At 36.0% G+C, this 15,516-nt stretch overlaps 2 protein-coding genes across 4 annotated transcripts in view; both read left to right on the top strand.

Moving 5' to 3' along the window:
• Window positions 1–6,806, top strand: part of neto1l (neuropilin (NRP) and tolloid (TLL)-like 1, like) — a 65,438-nt gene extending 58,632 nt beyond the window's left edge. Inside the window, exons 9-11 of one of the 3 annotated variants that reach the window (XM_061239917.1) lie at window positions 295–856; window positions 1,922–1,996; window positions 6,691–6,806. In XM_061239917.1, the coding sequence (XP_061095901.1) occupies window positions 295–856; window positions 1,922–1,982 (623 nt within the window). In that variant the 3' untranslated portion in view covers window positions 1,983–1,996; window positions 6,691–6,806. Of the gene's footprint in view, window positions 1–294; window positions 857–1,921; window positions 1,997–2,888; window positions 4,045–6,690 lie in introns of those variants that run through there. The other 2 variants (XM_061239918.1, XM_061239916.1) reach the window with 2 other exon arrangements.
• Window positions 6,807–8,922: 2,116 nt separating this feature from the next.
• On the top strand, window positions 8,923–12,265 carry timm21 (translocase of inner mitochondrial membrane 21). Its single transcript, XM_061239778.1, has 6 exons — window positions 8,923–9,327; window positions 9,725–9,787; window positions 10,119–10,216; window positions 10,339–10,412; window positions 10,490–10,595; window positions 11,569–12,265. The coding sequence occupies exons 1-6, from the start codon at window positions 9,027–9,029 to the stop codon at window positions 11,659–11,661; spliced, it is 735 nt and encodes a 244-aa protein (XP_061095762.1). The 5' UTR covers window positions 8,923–9,026; the 3' UTR covers window positions 11,662–12,265.
• Window positions 12,266–15,516: the final 3,251 nt, after the last annotated feature.

Below are 15,516 nucleotides of genomic sequence, written 5' to 3'. Positions count from 1 at the left end.
TTTCCTCCAACTGACTGAGCTGGAAATGTGCTGTAGTCAGCACTCTATGAGGGCTTTGCTTTTGCGCTTGTTTTTTAGCTTCTTTTTGACACAGATATTGGCTTCTGAATTATGCTCATTATCAATATAATCATCATTACTATGACTATCTTTTGGGTGTAAGCTGTGACTACATTTGGAAACAATGCAGTATTCTCCTTTCCTGGTCATCTGATTTTGTACTGGCTGAACGTGTCATTCCTTGAATGTTTTTGAAACAGTATTAATTGTTTGTATTATTTTTGTATCACACAGAGAAAAGGAAAGCTAACATTTTGGACAACCTCAACAACACCAATGGGACAATAATCGGGGTGACCTGTTGCATTGTGATTATCCTTCTCATTGTGTCCGTTATAGTTCAAATCAAACAGCCACGCAAAAAGTACATAATCAGGAGAGAGGACTTTGACCCCACCATGTTCCAGGAGGTCTTCGAGCCCCCCCACTACGAACTGTGCACCCTGCGCAGCACAGCGGCCTCTGCTGACCTGGTGGACCTGGCCGAGGACTTCGAGAACTACCACAAACTGAGGCGGTCCTCCTCCCGGTGCATTCACGACCACCACTGTGGATCGCAGATCTCCAGCCTCAAGGGTAGCCGCAGCAACCTCAGCACACGGGAGGCCACCATCCTGACCGACCTCCAGCCCCAGCCTGTCAGGCCCCTGATCCCCCCCACCAACCGCCGGAGCATCCTGGTGATGAAGCACAGCTACTCGCAGGATGCGGCGGACGGCTGCGACCTGGATGATGACCTGGAGGACGTGCCCACCACCAGTCACAGGCTGTCCCGGCATGAGAAAGCAGTGCAGCGGTCAGTATCCATTGATTTTTGATGAAGACTATCACATGGGGGACTTTCTTTTCCCAGACTTTTCATTTCTTCCTTTTTTCAGTTTTTTTCCTCTTTCATTCTTTTTGAGATTCCTGCTTCCTTTTTATACTTTGATCTTTCCCTCTTTCCCATTAAGACCTCTGTAATCATTCATTAAGAGGCTTATTAACTTGGTGAAAAGCCAGTTACACCCAGCCAAAGAAGCTTAACATCTTGTTTGAGTTGTAGTTCCAATCAGATTGCATGCTTAGTCCCACCTGTCCAGCACCTACTGCAGTATTGGTATTCCTTTGATTTTAGATAAAATATTGATTCATGCGATGCAATTATATTCTATATGGTGCATGAAGACTGCTATGGATCTAAAGTCCAAGACCAACACAAACCTTTTTTCCCTAGTGAGGTTAAGCATTAATTTAAAGATGGACCTATAATTAAACATATTGTTTTTATTCAAAACAAAAGGGCTTGTCTTGTCACTTAATATTAAAAGCACTTTGAAACATAAATACATATAGCACACAAAACTTCTTATGTCAAATTTAAAGAATTAATAGCACATTCATGAAAATATTTGTATATGATTAACTGTGGTTAATAAGAATGTCTTTCTATTCACTTTGGGCATGAACCAGTTTTTTATTAAAGCAAAAAAAAAAAATTGTATTACTGCACCTTGGTTGCTTGTAAAGTCGGAAAGATTAAATGTTTACAAGAACATACGCTAATAGCAGTATTCTTTAAGATTCATAAAACATACCTTCTTATATACCTTTATGGCGCATGCACTCAGTGTGCTTGTGCATACATATGTCTGATGTGTATACATACATTACATGTTTGTTTTGTACATTTGGTTCTCTTGCAATTCCAGAAAAAAATACTAAATAGTATTTTCTTCGACTTCTTTGCATGCAAGCGTTTCAAATTTCACTGAAGCATATAATCAAATGTACTGCATTTATGTAGCATATGTATAGTATGCATTTTTTTTTTTCTATGCAAAATAATATTACATGAAATGAAAGAGCCATAACATTACAGGTTCTGCCTCATTGGGTCTCTAAGCAAACATGAGTCTGAGTACAACACAACTAGGGTCTAAGAGGCAATCTCAAGGTAAGCAACCTCAAACAATGGAAATGTCTCCCTTTTTGTCTAGTCATCATTAACAGTGTAAGTCAACATCAATCACAGTTGACATTTTTATGTTTTCAAGATATTTTACTGGTTGTTTTCTGTTTTTGAATATCATTTTTCATTAAGGTATGTTTATTTTGTCTTGCGGCCATGTTTGGTGACGTGTGTTTTTTTTTTTTGTTTTTTTTTTGCTTGAATATGTTTTTTTATTGTGAATGTGGCTGGTTATAGTAACTCATCAGCATGTATTTTAACAGTTGATATCTGATTAATATTGAAAATGCATACCCTTTAACCTCTACATTTTTCCTAATTATCTGACCCTCCGGATCCCTGAGGTTACATCTACACACCATAGTATTTTGTTTTACTAGAAATTATTAAAACAGTGCACTGCTCTGTTTTATAAAGGCAATTGTGTTATTAATTATTTTAAATGCTATTTGAATTCCACTACTATTAAATATTCCCCTGGGGCTAAAAAGTAACTATTATCTTCAATCACCAGTGAATATAAGTATATTTGCAAAGTACAATGATCAGTTTAGATGTGACAACATGCTATTTTACATCTGTATTATTATTATTTAATCATTCATTTTATTTTAATCTGCTTTAAAAGATTACACACATAGTTGGACATAACTAGCCATTGTTAGCTGCTATACTCTCATTGAAATTCACAAAAAAATAGTTTTTGACATCCTTGGATTAATCCGTTTTTTTTCTGCAGATGTCTTTGAGTTTAGTTTGTGCTTATTTGTGACATACCTGTTTATGTCTTCTATTACACTGTATAATATATTATAATTTGTGATGTATTTGATTATGTTCTACATTGTGTTATATGTGCATTGTTTCCATTATGTAGACTTCTTGAAAATAGTGCAATCCTGGATGAGTACGAACAAGCTTCAATGAAATATGAACAAACGGACCGGAGATATACACCAGCATGATGATATATGGACACTTTTAGTGCAGTACCTTAAAACAATCTAAGACATGTAAATATACTCTAATACAGTAATAGAGCTGGATGGCAGTCAGGATGGTGTGTTTTTTAAATAAAGAACTCTCAAAAGTCCACAGCAAAACTTGAATTCAGGTAGGCTATTCCATTGCCTTCATTTACACTTCAGTATATTTTGTAAGTTCAGCTGATTGAATTCAGAATTAATAATATATTGTTACTTAAAATTATTATTTGTGTCACCCGTTAAGAACGTTAATATAAACAGACAAAAATGATGAGATTTGTTTTCATGGACAGACATCTGTTGAAAGCATGGCTTTTTATGTTTTGTCTTCCAGGTATATCATTTTGCTTTGTGAATAATGCTTGTAATCTGTACATTTAAGAAATATGTAGCAACTGTATTCAGTGATCACTTTCTACAACTAACTAATTTCAAATCTATCCATTTTTCTTTATTTACCAGTTCAAAATGTTTTCTATACAAATTTCATGAATAAGGAATAATAACCAGGCATGCTTTTTATATTTTATCAAAGCTTCATTTTAAAAGTCTAAAAACTGCTCTATAAATGGGCATTCTAAATAGTTTACACCGATTTATCTAAGTTATCTATAAAATCATGGCAACTACGATTTGACTGTCCCTTAATTTATTAATTAGGGAAGAACGTAAAATGCATGCAAAGCTTAATAAACTTCTCGGCTCTCAAGAAACAACACATTAATTTTAAGCCATTTAATTTCACTGAAAAAATATATGTTCTGCTTTTTTTTTCTTTTGCATGGATCAAAAACATAATGTCATTTTAGATATGAAATGAAAAGCAATATTTTTCCATTTTGTTTCCCATACATTTCACATTTTGTTTGCTGGTAGATTCAATTCCAGTAATCACCTTTTACACAAAATCATTTTTATTGGGGACAATAAAAAGCTGACTCATTTAAAAACGGCAAATATAATGCCTTTCTTTACAATGTTTCAGTTTATTATGAATTGTTAAAATAAATAAAGCAGAATGTGCTTCTTTTTATGTTTTCATCAAAACTGTTAAGTCTCTTGAGTTTTGCTTGTAATGTGATCCTACCCCCCTCAGGAAATTGTCTCATTGACAATTTACTTTTTCTGAGAACACAAGCTAATCATGGACATCACATTTGGCCATTTAGTAAACACCTTTCTATGGCAACATACTGTATAAACATTTCTACATACAGCCCATTTCACTGAGGTCATTTATGTTATGTATCTTGTTTTAAGGAACAGTTCACACGACAATGTAATAAAGCTATGTTTGCACTTGCCCAGAGTGCTATCTATCCGTTCAGAGATTTGACGTTTTGTCCACTCAACGTTTTTGCAGCTCATCCTGCTATAACGGATCTCACAAATTGCACCACAAGCCCTGTTACCATTATGCTACGCTGCAATCCCAACATAAAAGATCCTGAAGTACACAGTCATAGAGTAATGCAGTTTTAGTCTATTAACTACATCATTTTAGTGGAGCCACGTTCCACACAGCAAAGCAATTTCCTGTAAATCACACAAGGATATGCAGTACAGTCCGTAAGTATTGGGACAGTGGTATGATTTATGTTATTTTGGCTCTGTACTCTAGCACATTAGATCTGAAATGTGTTGTGGAATTTATTTTCCTCTTCCGCGTGTTCGTTTAGGTAGGGATGAAGACAGGACACTTGAGACCAAATTCAATGATAAACTATTTAATGAGACAACTTAGTAAGCAAGGAATACAGATAACAACTGAGCAGACTCTAAACCAATTTGCTCAGCTGACATCCAGGAGCGCGTGCACACTTCTTCCAACTTCAAACCACTCTTTATTCCCTCATGAGCCTATGCTGATTGGTCAGCGTCTGTAATGGACTGACAACATCTGCTTCTCCTCCAATCAGAAGGCATCCTTATCTTTAATTCCAAGACGTCACAGTATTTTCTTGTGACTTCAAGACAGTTATTTTCGACTGTTAAGAGCAATCTGGGTGACCTAGATCACCCACCTAGAAGTTCCTGTTTCCCCTAACTCTTCTCAATTTTAAAGGTTGCGATTAACACTATCTGGTTGAAACTTCCTGCATGCAGTGTTTGTGCAGTTGCAAGCACTTTTGATTAATAGCTCTATGCAAGTTCAGGTCTGAGTCAGGTTCAGGCCTGGGTCAAGACATTTTAAAATAATTCCACAAATGAAATAATGAACATGAGGTTGAAGTGCTGACGGTCACCTTTCATTTGACACTATTTACATCCTTATAGGGTGATCTATGTATGATCCCTTTTTATACATAGTCCCCCCATTTTAAGGCTACCAAAAGTAATTGGACAGTTCTCAGCTGTTTCTGTCAGTCAACCATGTCCTTAGTGCAGACGTACAAAATCTTTCAGTATCTAGTTTTGATTCTAGGCTTTTGACTGCATTTCCACTGCTAAATATGTAAACTTGGATATAATAGAGTAGAATTAAATTTAATTGAATAGAATAAACTTAACTTAAGATAATAAGTTTTATGCTCACAAAACTATATATCTACTCACATTTTGCAACTGTGTCTCAACTCATATTTAACAGACAGTTCACAAATCTGTTGGGAACATTGTCATGCTCATTATTTTACACAAATGCACAAAAATGTGTATTCTTGACCTAGATGTGTTTATTACTGTATACATGAGTGTGTCATTTATTGTTTTGAAATGTTACTGTCTCCTCGTCTGTTTCATTGCTGATATGTGTATAGTATTTTTGTCATATAGATATCTGGCATACAATTAACCATACAGTACACACATAATTATGTTCAGTTCAGTTAATATCTAGTTTGTCAAATATGGAAGGCATATTATGACAGAATATGTGTAGCTAAGAACATTTTTTAACTTATTTCATTCCAATTATTCAAAGAATTGAATTGATACATGAATAAATTCAGACCTTACAATGGAAAGAAAGGCTTCTGAAAGGGTTATGTGACTTCATAGGTGAACCATTTGTATTTCTTTATGGAACCCTCTGTCATAGGTGGGAAGTGTGAAACCTCCAATACAAAAAAACATTTTTCCCGATAGAGGCTAGATAGGGTTTGAATCACAGGGTTCCTATCTTTTTAAATGCCAAGTTCAAGATGCCACAGAGTTTAGATATAATCTGGGCCTACTGATCCAATAGGCAGATTTATTTTCCATGACTTTTTGCAGCTTTCACAGATAACATGCCAAACTGCATTATATTACAATTGTCTCCTACATGAGTTTTTTAGTTGAAAATAAATAAAAAGATTTAACAAGCACATTTCATTAATTATTTACCCAACATAAGAGTAAGCTAAAAGACAACAAACTTCACACTAGGAAACAAACTGAGTGCATGATTTATTTAAATAAAGTTACAGCTTTTTCTATGAGTTTGCTTCCTTTTTAAATATGCCTACTTTTTTCATTTTTTTTATTAATATATTTGTTTACAGACGTCCTGTTCCCATATATACCCATATATTTTTTCTTAATATTGCAGAAACATTATAAATTAATGTCATCTCTGTCAATTGGGCTACATAAGAAGATTTATTACAACCAATGTGAACACAAGCAGCCATCATCATCAGAAGCCTCAACATCACAGTGAAGTAATGCTGGAGCTGAAGTGGACCTAATAGTGTTTTCATTTTTCTACAGGCAGATACATCAATCCTCTGCATCTTGCCAAGTATGACAACTTATGGAAGTAACTCTAAACCCCTCATCCATCTTGAAAGAACTGTTGCTCTAAGCGACTTTACCAATTTATTGTGATAAAAAAACTCATTTTTCTTTATTTGTGTTCTTTTTCTTTTTTACTTTTTTGAAAGATGCAAGGCAGCTATGTGTCCTTGACATGGCAAAACGATTCACAACCCTTGATAAATATGAATCAGTTACTTGAAAATGGTTGCCTAAAAACATGTGTTACCTTCTATCCTTTTATTCATGTGTGAACTTGAAACTTTCATACAATGTTCTTAATGTACTGTAATTTGAACCTGAAAACATGATTTGAACCCTTTAAAATGTGTTTTCTTTGTTCTGATATTAGGTCTTCAAAATAATGACACAAATTGCTTTCCTGATAAGAGCTGAAAGCAACTGGGGCAGTGAAAGATCAAGAACATTCTGAGGTATTCCTCCATATCTTAGCTCTCACTGCCAGTGGCTTTGTCAGAAATCTTATATATGCGACAACCGGCCATGGTATTCCATGTAGACCTGAAAGAGAACATTCAAAATTCCACTTGTCATTCATTCTGAATTGATTGCAGTCTTGTGACAGCTCATTCCAATAAAGATTCTAATGTAAGTTTGCCAGACGTTTGCCAGGCCATCTGTATTGACAAACAGATGCTGCAGAGGTGTTATAAAAAATAAGGCTTGACTATGTACATCAAAATTGGAATGGTCAGCCTACATTTCTTTTTGGAAAGGTCTGCCTGATATTTTCTGTGGGGCAGTAGAGCCCAATTTATTCCATTCTGAAAGGGTGATTTTACACGTGTTTCCCAAAGTTAAAATTACCTGGTTAGAAACTTGTTGGTTGAATTATTGTAATTAATTTGATAAGAAATTGAATCTATTCTGGACACATGTTTTGAATAAATTTTAAAATGTTTAAATACATCAAACAAGTTCTTTCTTATATCAGTGCCTAATATTTATGCCTCCCAGGCATTGGCCTGAATAATCTTATTAATAATCTGAATAATCTGAGGAATATATATGTTCTCTATTATAATTTATTTATCAGACTTTAGACTTGAAGTACACATTATAACATTATGAAACCTAAAATTCTGAAGCATGCTTATTTTGCCCCAATGAGGACTAAAACTGTTCACACTGGTGTTGTCTCTGCATTCCTGCACCATGCTAACACACCTTGGCGCATCAGGATAGTGTTGTGACTCCAGGACAAAATTAACTAACAAGCAAGTAGGAGTTTGTGGGAAAATGTTTTTTACTAACTGCAAGCATTAATAAAAGATGAATTTGTAGTATCTCCAGTTTTCATACCAATCCCTCAATATTATATATCTGGGTCTACATATTTCAACAAATGGTCATTTCAGATTTAAAAATATATATTACTGCAATTAATTCCTCATATAAAGCAATTGTCTACATCAGTAGTGTCCCCAGCTTAGTCTAATCAACTGTAAATCACTTTGGATAAAAGCATCAGCTATGCAAATAACTAATGTTAAATTATAATCCAATGGCAAAACATTTGATGATTACTTTTCTATACATGTATTTATTTATTTATTTTAAACCCTCATATGTATGCCATTGGTACCAGTCAGGCTATTCTAACTGCAGCAATACTGTCATCCAAAGCCAAAATTTAGTTTGCACTCAAATCTATAGCTGATACCTGATCTGGTATAGATTTATATCAAATACTGTATATGCTCAACTGTTCTTTTGTATTTTCCATTTGTAGTAGTAATGTCACAGATGTGTGTGTAAGGGAAGAGTAGGCCTTTGTTCATTCTTGGTGATATTGTATTCCTACACCTTTGTATTCCTGAGACTCATACTGATGCTCTCTACTTTTTGAAGTTACTCATGATGAGTGTCTGCCAAATTAATCAAATATAATGGTTTTGTTTTACTTTGTCCTTGGATGCTACTTTGAAAGCATTGACATGAAAAAAAAAGTCTTAAGTTCTCATTCACTATCTAAACAATGTATACACAACTATATTCCACCCATTGCAGAACACTTCAGCAGAATCGAGGAAGCAAAAAGGAGAAGCCAAGTGTTTTGGTCGTGGAACTGTAGTTCACGCAATGCATTGTGGAGACCAGAGTTACTTAACGATCATCTTTGAATCTGAATCCCTCGGATTGCTTTACTGAAGGAACTCTAACTCCCATAACCTCACGGTAGTGACGAAACAAGTAACACTTCCGGAAAATACATTGGGGTTTCATGGTCTTATGAAGTAGTTAGCATTATATTCGTGTCAGAAAGCATTATGTCTTCCCTTGTGTTTAATGCAGCTCGTCGTAAATTTCAGCATGCGAGATCAACGTTGTGCGTTTTACAAATATTCAGACATGTTCATTTCAACAACGTGCGCCTGCAAAATAGCATATGTACAGCTCACTCGCACAACTTCCCAGTGCATTCACATTTCGTTGGAGTACACAACGCGACACGTTTATTGAGACGAGGTATAACCGTTGACGTCAGGTTAAGAAATAGCGGTGGGAAAGAAAGGGGTCAAGTGTCGAGAAGTCCAAGTGACGTGCCAGGACTTTCTGCTGCTCAGAAAGGTGAGGTGATGTAGCCAAGAAAATCTAGCGTAAGCTAGCTAACCTTTCGGATTTGTTGTAAAGTTATTAATGTGTGTACGTTCCCTCTCTGGCACTAGGTAGCTTGTAGCTTCGTATTGGTTTTTGCTAACTACACACCTTCATTAATTGACGTGGCTTCCTTGCTGTCTTCGCAGTTAAATAGGCTAGCTAACTTTTACTAATAAACACGATTGTCATTAATTCGCTCTGTTAAACGACGTTAAGTAGGAATTGTGTCGGACAACGTCGAATCTCTGTTATAAGGTGCTAAGAAAGCACGATTCTTTCGAAACGTCCATGTGTCTTTTTTATATTCTATCAGTCTAGGAACATTGTCTTCTCTTTATTCTGAACTCTGTCCTTTTTAATGTTGCAGTTAAGCAAGCAAGCAAAGATTTCACCTATTTCATTGTTGTGCTCGTCGGGGTTGGAGTAACAGGTGATGTTTCACTGTTTTAACTTACTTGTTCACAATCTTCATTGAGCTGGGTCGAGTTTAATGTATTGTAATTATTCATTGTTTTTAAAAAAAGAAAAAACTCGCAGCTACATTCATGTGAGTGTCTCTTTACATTTAGCGCATTCCTCTTTTTTGTAGCTTGAACATCAGTCAGACTTCTGAGAATATATAACAAGCACGTGGTTAAATAAAGTAATGGAAGTATGTATTTACTGTAGTGGCTTCACATAACAAAAAGTATTGCTCTGTGCATGGCTTGTGCTGAATATCCAATTAATTGTACAAGTTGATTGGTGTTATTTTCCCACAGGAGGTTTGCTGTATATTCTCTTCAAAGAGTTACTGTCATCTTCAAGTCCAAATAAAATCTATGGGAAAACTTTGGATAAATGTAAAAGACATCCAGAGGTGAGCCAAGAGTAATTTATCTGTGGTGTGTGTGTGTGAATGAATTAATTTTATCTTTCAATTACATTAAAAAATAACTAAAATGTGAAGTAGTCGCTATCATTTTCCCCCAAAAACTTCAGGTCATTGGAGCTTTTGGGGAGCCAATCAAGGCCTATGGTGAGACTTCTCGTCGGGGACGAAGGCAACAAATCAGGTGAGGACCGGTGCAATGTGAAATGCGTCAGACCTGCACTTGCTCATCTGTTTTTCACTGTACTCCCTTGTCTTCAGCCATGTAGAGTTCTTGAGGGATGGCGTGAAGCACATGAGGCTTAAGTTTTACATTGAGGGCTCAGAACCACGGATGCAAGGGACGGTACATACAGAATTGAGAGAGGTAAGAGTTGGCCGTATTTTGCTTGCTTAATAGGGCTCCAGAATGTGAGTAAAATGGTCTCAAAGGCAACTAAAAGTCCATTGGTGATTAAATATTTATGATTAGTCACTTTTTTGACATTGTTCCCTTACACTAGCATAGCATTTAGCAGTATATTTATGGCAACAGTGATCGCTTCGTAAAAGCATATTTAGCATGAAGTCATTCTGTAACCACAAAAATTCAAGACAGGGCTTGAATATTTGAGTGCCTGCTGGTCCACTCTTGGTTTGTGCTAGTTGATTGATGTATCACTTGCCCAATCAGGCCACTACCCTAAATAAATCTTATCTGGGTCGAAGAGAAATGTGTTTTCCTGGAAAGTACACCACAACTTGTATGTACTGACAAGTGCTTACCAATAACTAACCTGAGCCTTACAGATCATTCATTTCAATTTGTATGAACTAACATCTCAATCATTTGGACATATTTACTGTATATGGCTATATGTAAGGGATAATGACCTAGCAACAGATTAAAGTAGTTGTGCAAAGAAGAGAGGGCTTCCTCCACAGTAATATGAAAGACTGATATTGTTCATATTACAGGAGGTGTTTTGTTGCAGTTATTGCTCCTAAAGGCGATGCAAAGTTTAAGGGGGCATTTTATTTTTCAGATGGCACATATGGGTGTTTGGTAGCTTTTTACTTTAAGTAAATGAAATAATTTATTTAAAAAAATGTGTTTTGTGTTTATTTGGGTTTCCTTAGTCTTTATTTTGTCTCAAGATCTGAAACCATTCAGTGTGACGAATATGCAATAATAGAGGAAATCAGGAAGGGGATAAATACTTTTTCATGGCACTGCAAATTGAATAAAACATTTCTGTATCAGAGTGTATTACACCATTGATGTTTCTGTTCGCATATCCATCCATATCCATAAAAAATGTAATACGAGTGTGACTTCGTTTTTGTGTTTATTTGAATAGAACCCTGAAACAGGAAAGTATGAATTCCGCTACGTATTTGTGGACATGGATACATACCCAAGAAGAACCATTGTCGTTGAAGATAATAGATAGCCTAATATTATGAAAGTGGGCCTTCGAATGAAGCTGATCTTTCAAATGGACGAGGCACTGTTTTATTTTACTTCTTCAGTTCTTTTACTGAATAACTGTGAAAGGCAGGAAAGTGGTTCTGTATGTGTTTGTATGGATCCGCCCAGATAGTTTCTTCTGAAGTCATTGCTGGTCATGGAATAAAAATGAAATTGCATGGAAGTCAGGCTGCATTTACAGTGAGCATTAAAAAGACTGTAAATGTGCAGATTATTAATTTTATGGTCCAGAAAGTAATGTGGGTATAAAATTATGCAAAAACCAAAAATGTTGCTAAAACAACAGCTAAATGATTGTTAACAAGACAAATAGTGCCAGCAAAGATTTGCTTTGTAAAAAAATTAATTCCACAGCATTTTCTGTAAAAATGTACATGTATTTGATGTTGTCTCTGAAGTGTGTGATGCCTGGTGAATTGAAATGACTCTAATGGTTGAAGCCATCTTGATGAAAGGCTACATTTAATAATGAAGTGCTTTAGTAGTGTTATACACCTTTGAACACTGAATAACACAATGCACTTTTTTTTTGCAAGGAACAATAAATTGCTCTTCCGGTGTTTATATATCTTTGTTTTTTTCTTTGGCCCCTGGCACCATTCCCCATTTGCCAGCAGTTCTATTCACACGTACCAGTATCTTTCTTCAAGAAATGGTTTTGAATAAAGATTGTTTACATTGCGTGTAATGCACAAGTAATATATTGTTTTCCTAATTAATGATCTGGATTAGTAACCAACTACTTGAGATTGCAAAGGGTTTGGGGGAAATCACTGTTTATTTTCTTATTTTATTTTTGCTCATCAATCTACACTTAATAACCCATAATGACAAAGTGAGAACCTATTTCTTTAAATATTTGCAGATTTATTAAAAATCAATGACTGAACATTTCTTAAATTGACCCTTCATACAGTTAATTCTTGACCATCTAAATTATATAAATGAATTTTGCTTTGAAAATATGCAATTCATATGCTGCCTTTAAGCCTCATTAAAGCAATGGTAATGTTATTTGGTAGTAAGTACAAGTAATTTACAATGAAGGCAGGTATTGCCAATACTTTTCCAAGGCCTTTGTGTTATTTAGGCCCTACTTTCTAACTTAAAGGTGTGTCAATGATCTTTTTGGGAAAAGGATATGTACTCATTGATTGAGTAACAATATACTACTAGCATCACTTCTTTCTTAGATTTTACCTATTTATAGTGCTCTTGATAATGACCTGCTATTCACAGTGTTACATTACATTGGATTTGCATTTGGCAGATTATTTTATCCAAAATCCATTAAATTAAGTATTGCCCCAAAACTCATGAGCAAGTCTACTTGACAGAGGGCACTGCTATTCATGCCTTCTATCTGTCATTACTCCCTTACACAGGCTGTCCACTTGGGAAACTGATCATCCAGCAGTTCCAGCCCCTGTAGCTACGTTAAGAAATTGGCTTTTTCCCTTGCTACACCTGAAGGGGTAGCATGACTTGGGGTGTACCATGAGACTTGGACATGTTTTATGTCAAACAATCAGTAGATTACTACAACCATTACAATTAATTAAAATACTCGTGTGCTCATCTGTTCACAAGTGGTAGTATGGTTCAAATGGATTTAAATTGTTGGCACTGTAAATTCTTATGATACAAAGTTATGCTGTTGTTATAGATCAAGATTAAATACAGATGTTGGTTTTATTCAAATATATTATTATACATATTCCAAAAGAATACTAAACATTAAGCTTTTGTTTTAGCACTGGCTTGACAATTATTCACATTTGTGGCTGTTCTACACCTGTGTCTTTTCCCCTGTAATCTTTAATCCAATGGTGATAGTATATGTACTGTAACTCTAGATAAAGGTGAGCATTTTGATTAACAGAACAAATAGATAATTATGAGCTGAGGGTCATGTCCTTAAGTACGTGGAAAGTGTACTTGTACTAAGTGAATACATATTTGAAACAGGTCAAACAAACCACCATATTTTGTGTTCCACAAGATGGAGACATATCTGCTGGAACCTACAGTGGCTTCAGAAATTATTCAGACCCCTTCACTTTTTGCACACTTCATTAAGATTTAATTTTAAATGGATAAAATATCAATTTTTGCACATCAATCTCACTCAATAACTCACAATGACAAAATGAAAACATGTTTTTAGACCTTTTTGCTAATTCATTAAAATCATAAACTGAAAACTCATGTGTATAACTATTCAGACACTTAAATTAGCATATTTGGCACCAATTACAGATTTGAGTCTTGGGTAAGTATCTACAAGCTTTGCACACCTGGATTTGAGAAGCCATTCTACCTGGCAGATCAAGACCATCAGATTGGAAGGGAAGCGTCTGTGAACTGCCATGTTCAGGTCTTTCCACAGATGTTCTGGGCTTTGGCTGAGACATTGAAGGACAGTCTGAGAACTTGTTCCTAAGCTACTCCAACATAGTCTTGGCTGTATGCTTTGGGTCATTGTCGTGCTGAAAGCTGAATTTTCACCCCAGTCTGAGGTTGCATGCAGGTTTTCTTCAAAGACCTCTCTCTATTTGGCTACATTCATTGTTTCCTCAATTTTGACCAGTCTCCCTGTCCCTGCTGCTGAGAGGCACCCCCACCGTACCATGCTTCACTGTACGGGTGGTATGAGCCAGGTGATGAACAGTGCCCAGTGTTTGCCAGAAAGAGTGCTTGGAGTTCTGCCCAAAGACTAACATTCTTGTATCATCGGACCAGAAAATCTTTGTCCTCATGCATTCAGTCTTTCTAAAAAAAAAAGAAGGACATATGCCTTTTACTTAAGAGTGGCTTTTCATCAAGGTCTGATTGAGGGAGTGCTGCTGACTTCCAACGCTCTGTTAGAGACAATTGTGTCATCTCCCTAACCAAAGCCCTTCTTGCCCAGTTACTCCGTCTGGCCGGATGGCCAATTCTAGAAATAGTCCTGGTGGCTCCAAACTTCTTCCATTTCACAATTATTGAGTCAATTGTACTCCTGCGAACACTCAACATTTCACTTGTTATTGAGTGTAGGTTGATGGGCAAAAATGGCAATTTTATCAATTTAAAATGAAATCTACAACACAATAAAGTGTGCAAAAATGGTCTTAATACTTTCTGAATCCATTGTATATACACACAGTAAGCACTTTATTAGGTACTTATTCAACTAATTTTTCCTTATGCTGCTGTAGCCTATCCACTCTGAGGTTTGATACGTTTTGTGTTCAGAAATGCTGTTCTGCATACCACTGTTGTAATGCGTGGTTATTTACGTTATTGTAAGCTCATTAACAACACATTTCTGCCCGCAGATATGCGGCTCACTGGATGTTTTTTTTTGTATCATTGCCTGCAAACACTGGAGACTGCTGTGCGTGAAAATCCCAGCAGTTTCTGAGATTCGGAAACCAGCCTGTCTGGCACCAATAATCATTCCTTGGTCAAAGTCACATTTCTTCCCCATTCTGACATTTGGTCTGAAACTTTGAGCTGAACCTCTTGACCATGTCTGCATGCTTTTATGCATTTAGTTGCTGCCACATGCTGGTTAAATATTTGCATTAACAACCCAGAATAAAAGTGACGGTACCGGCTGACTTCGGGCCAGAATCGGGGCAAACGCGACCAGGGGTCGCTTGCTGCCTGGGAAGCTGGTATACAGGTCTACCTAATAAAGTGGTTATGTGTGTAGACAGATAAAATACACATAAAATGCATTTTCATTTTAATTACTTCATAATGCTTTCAATTCTTTAGGGTACTCGGTTTGTTTCATGTTCTCTTTCATAAGTAGGCTGCTACATTGAGA

The sequence above is a fragment of the Conger conger genome, chromosome 4 (genome assembly GCF_963514075.1).
Source record: "Conger conger chromosome 4, fConCon1.1, whole genome shotgun sequence".
NCBI classification, from domain to species: Eukaryota; Metazoa; Chordata; class Actinopteri; order Anguilliformes; family Congridae; genus Conger; species Conger conger.
Note: the sequence above shows the minus strand (reverse complement) of the source record. Positions and strands in the feature narration are given on the sequence as shown.

Excerpts from the sequence above, each read along its gene's own strand:
- timm21 (XM_061239778.1), top strand. The coding sequence starts at position 9,027 with ATGTCTTCCCTTGTGTTTAATGCAGCTCGTCGTAAATTTCAGCATGCG. Across the intron at positions 9,328-9,724 it reads ACTTTCTGCTGCTCAGAAAG|TTAAGCAAGCAAGCAAAGAT; the intron begins GTGAGGTGATGT and ends TTAATGTTGCAG. Across the intron at positions 9,788-10,118 it reads CGTCGGGGTTGGAGTAACAG|GAGGTTTGCTGTATATTCTC; the intron begins GTGATGTTTCAC and ends ATTTTCCCACAG.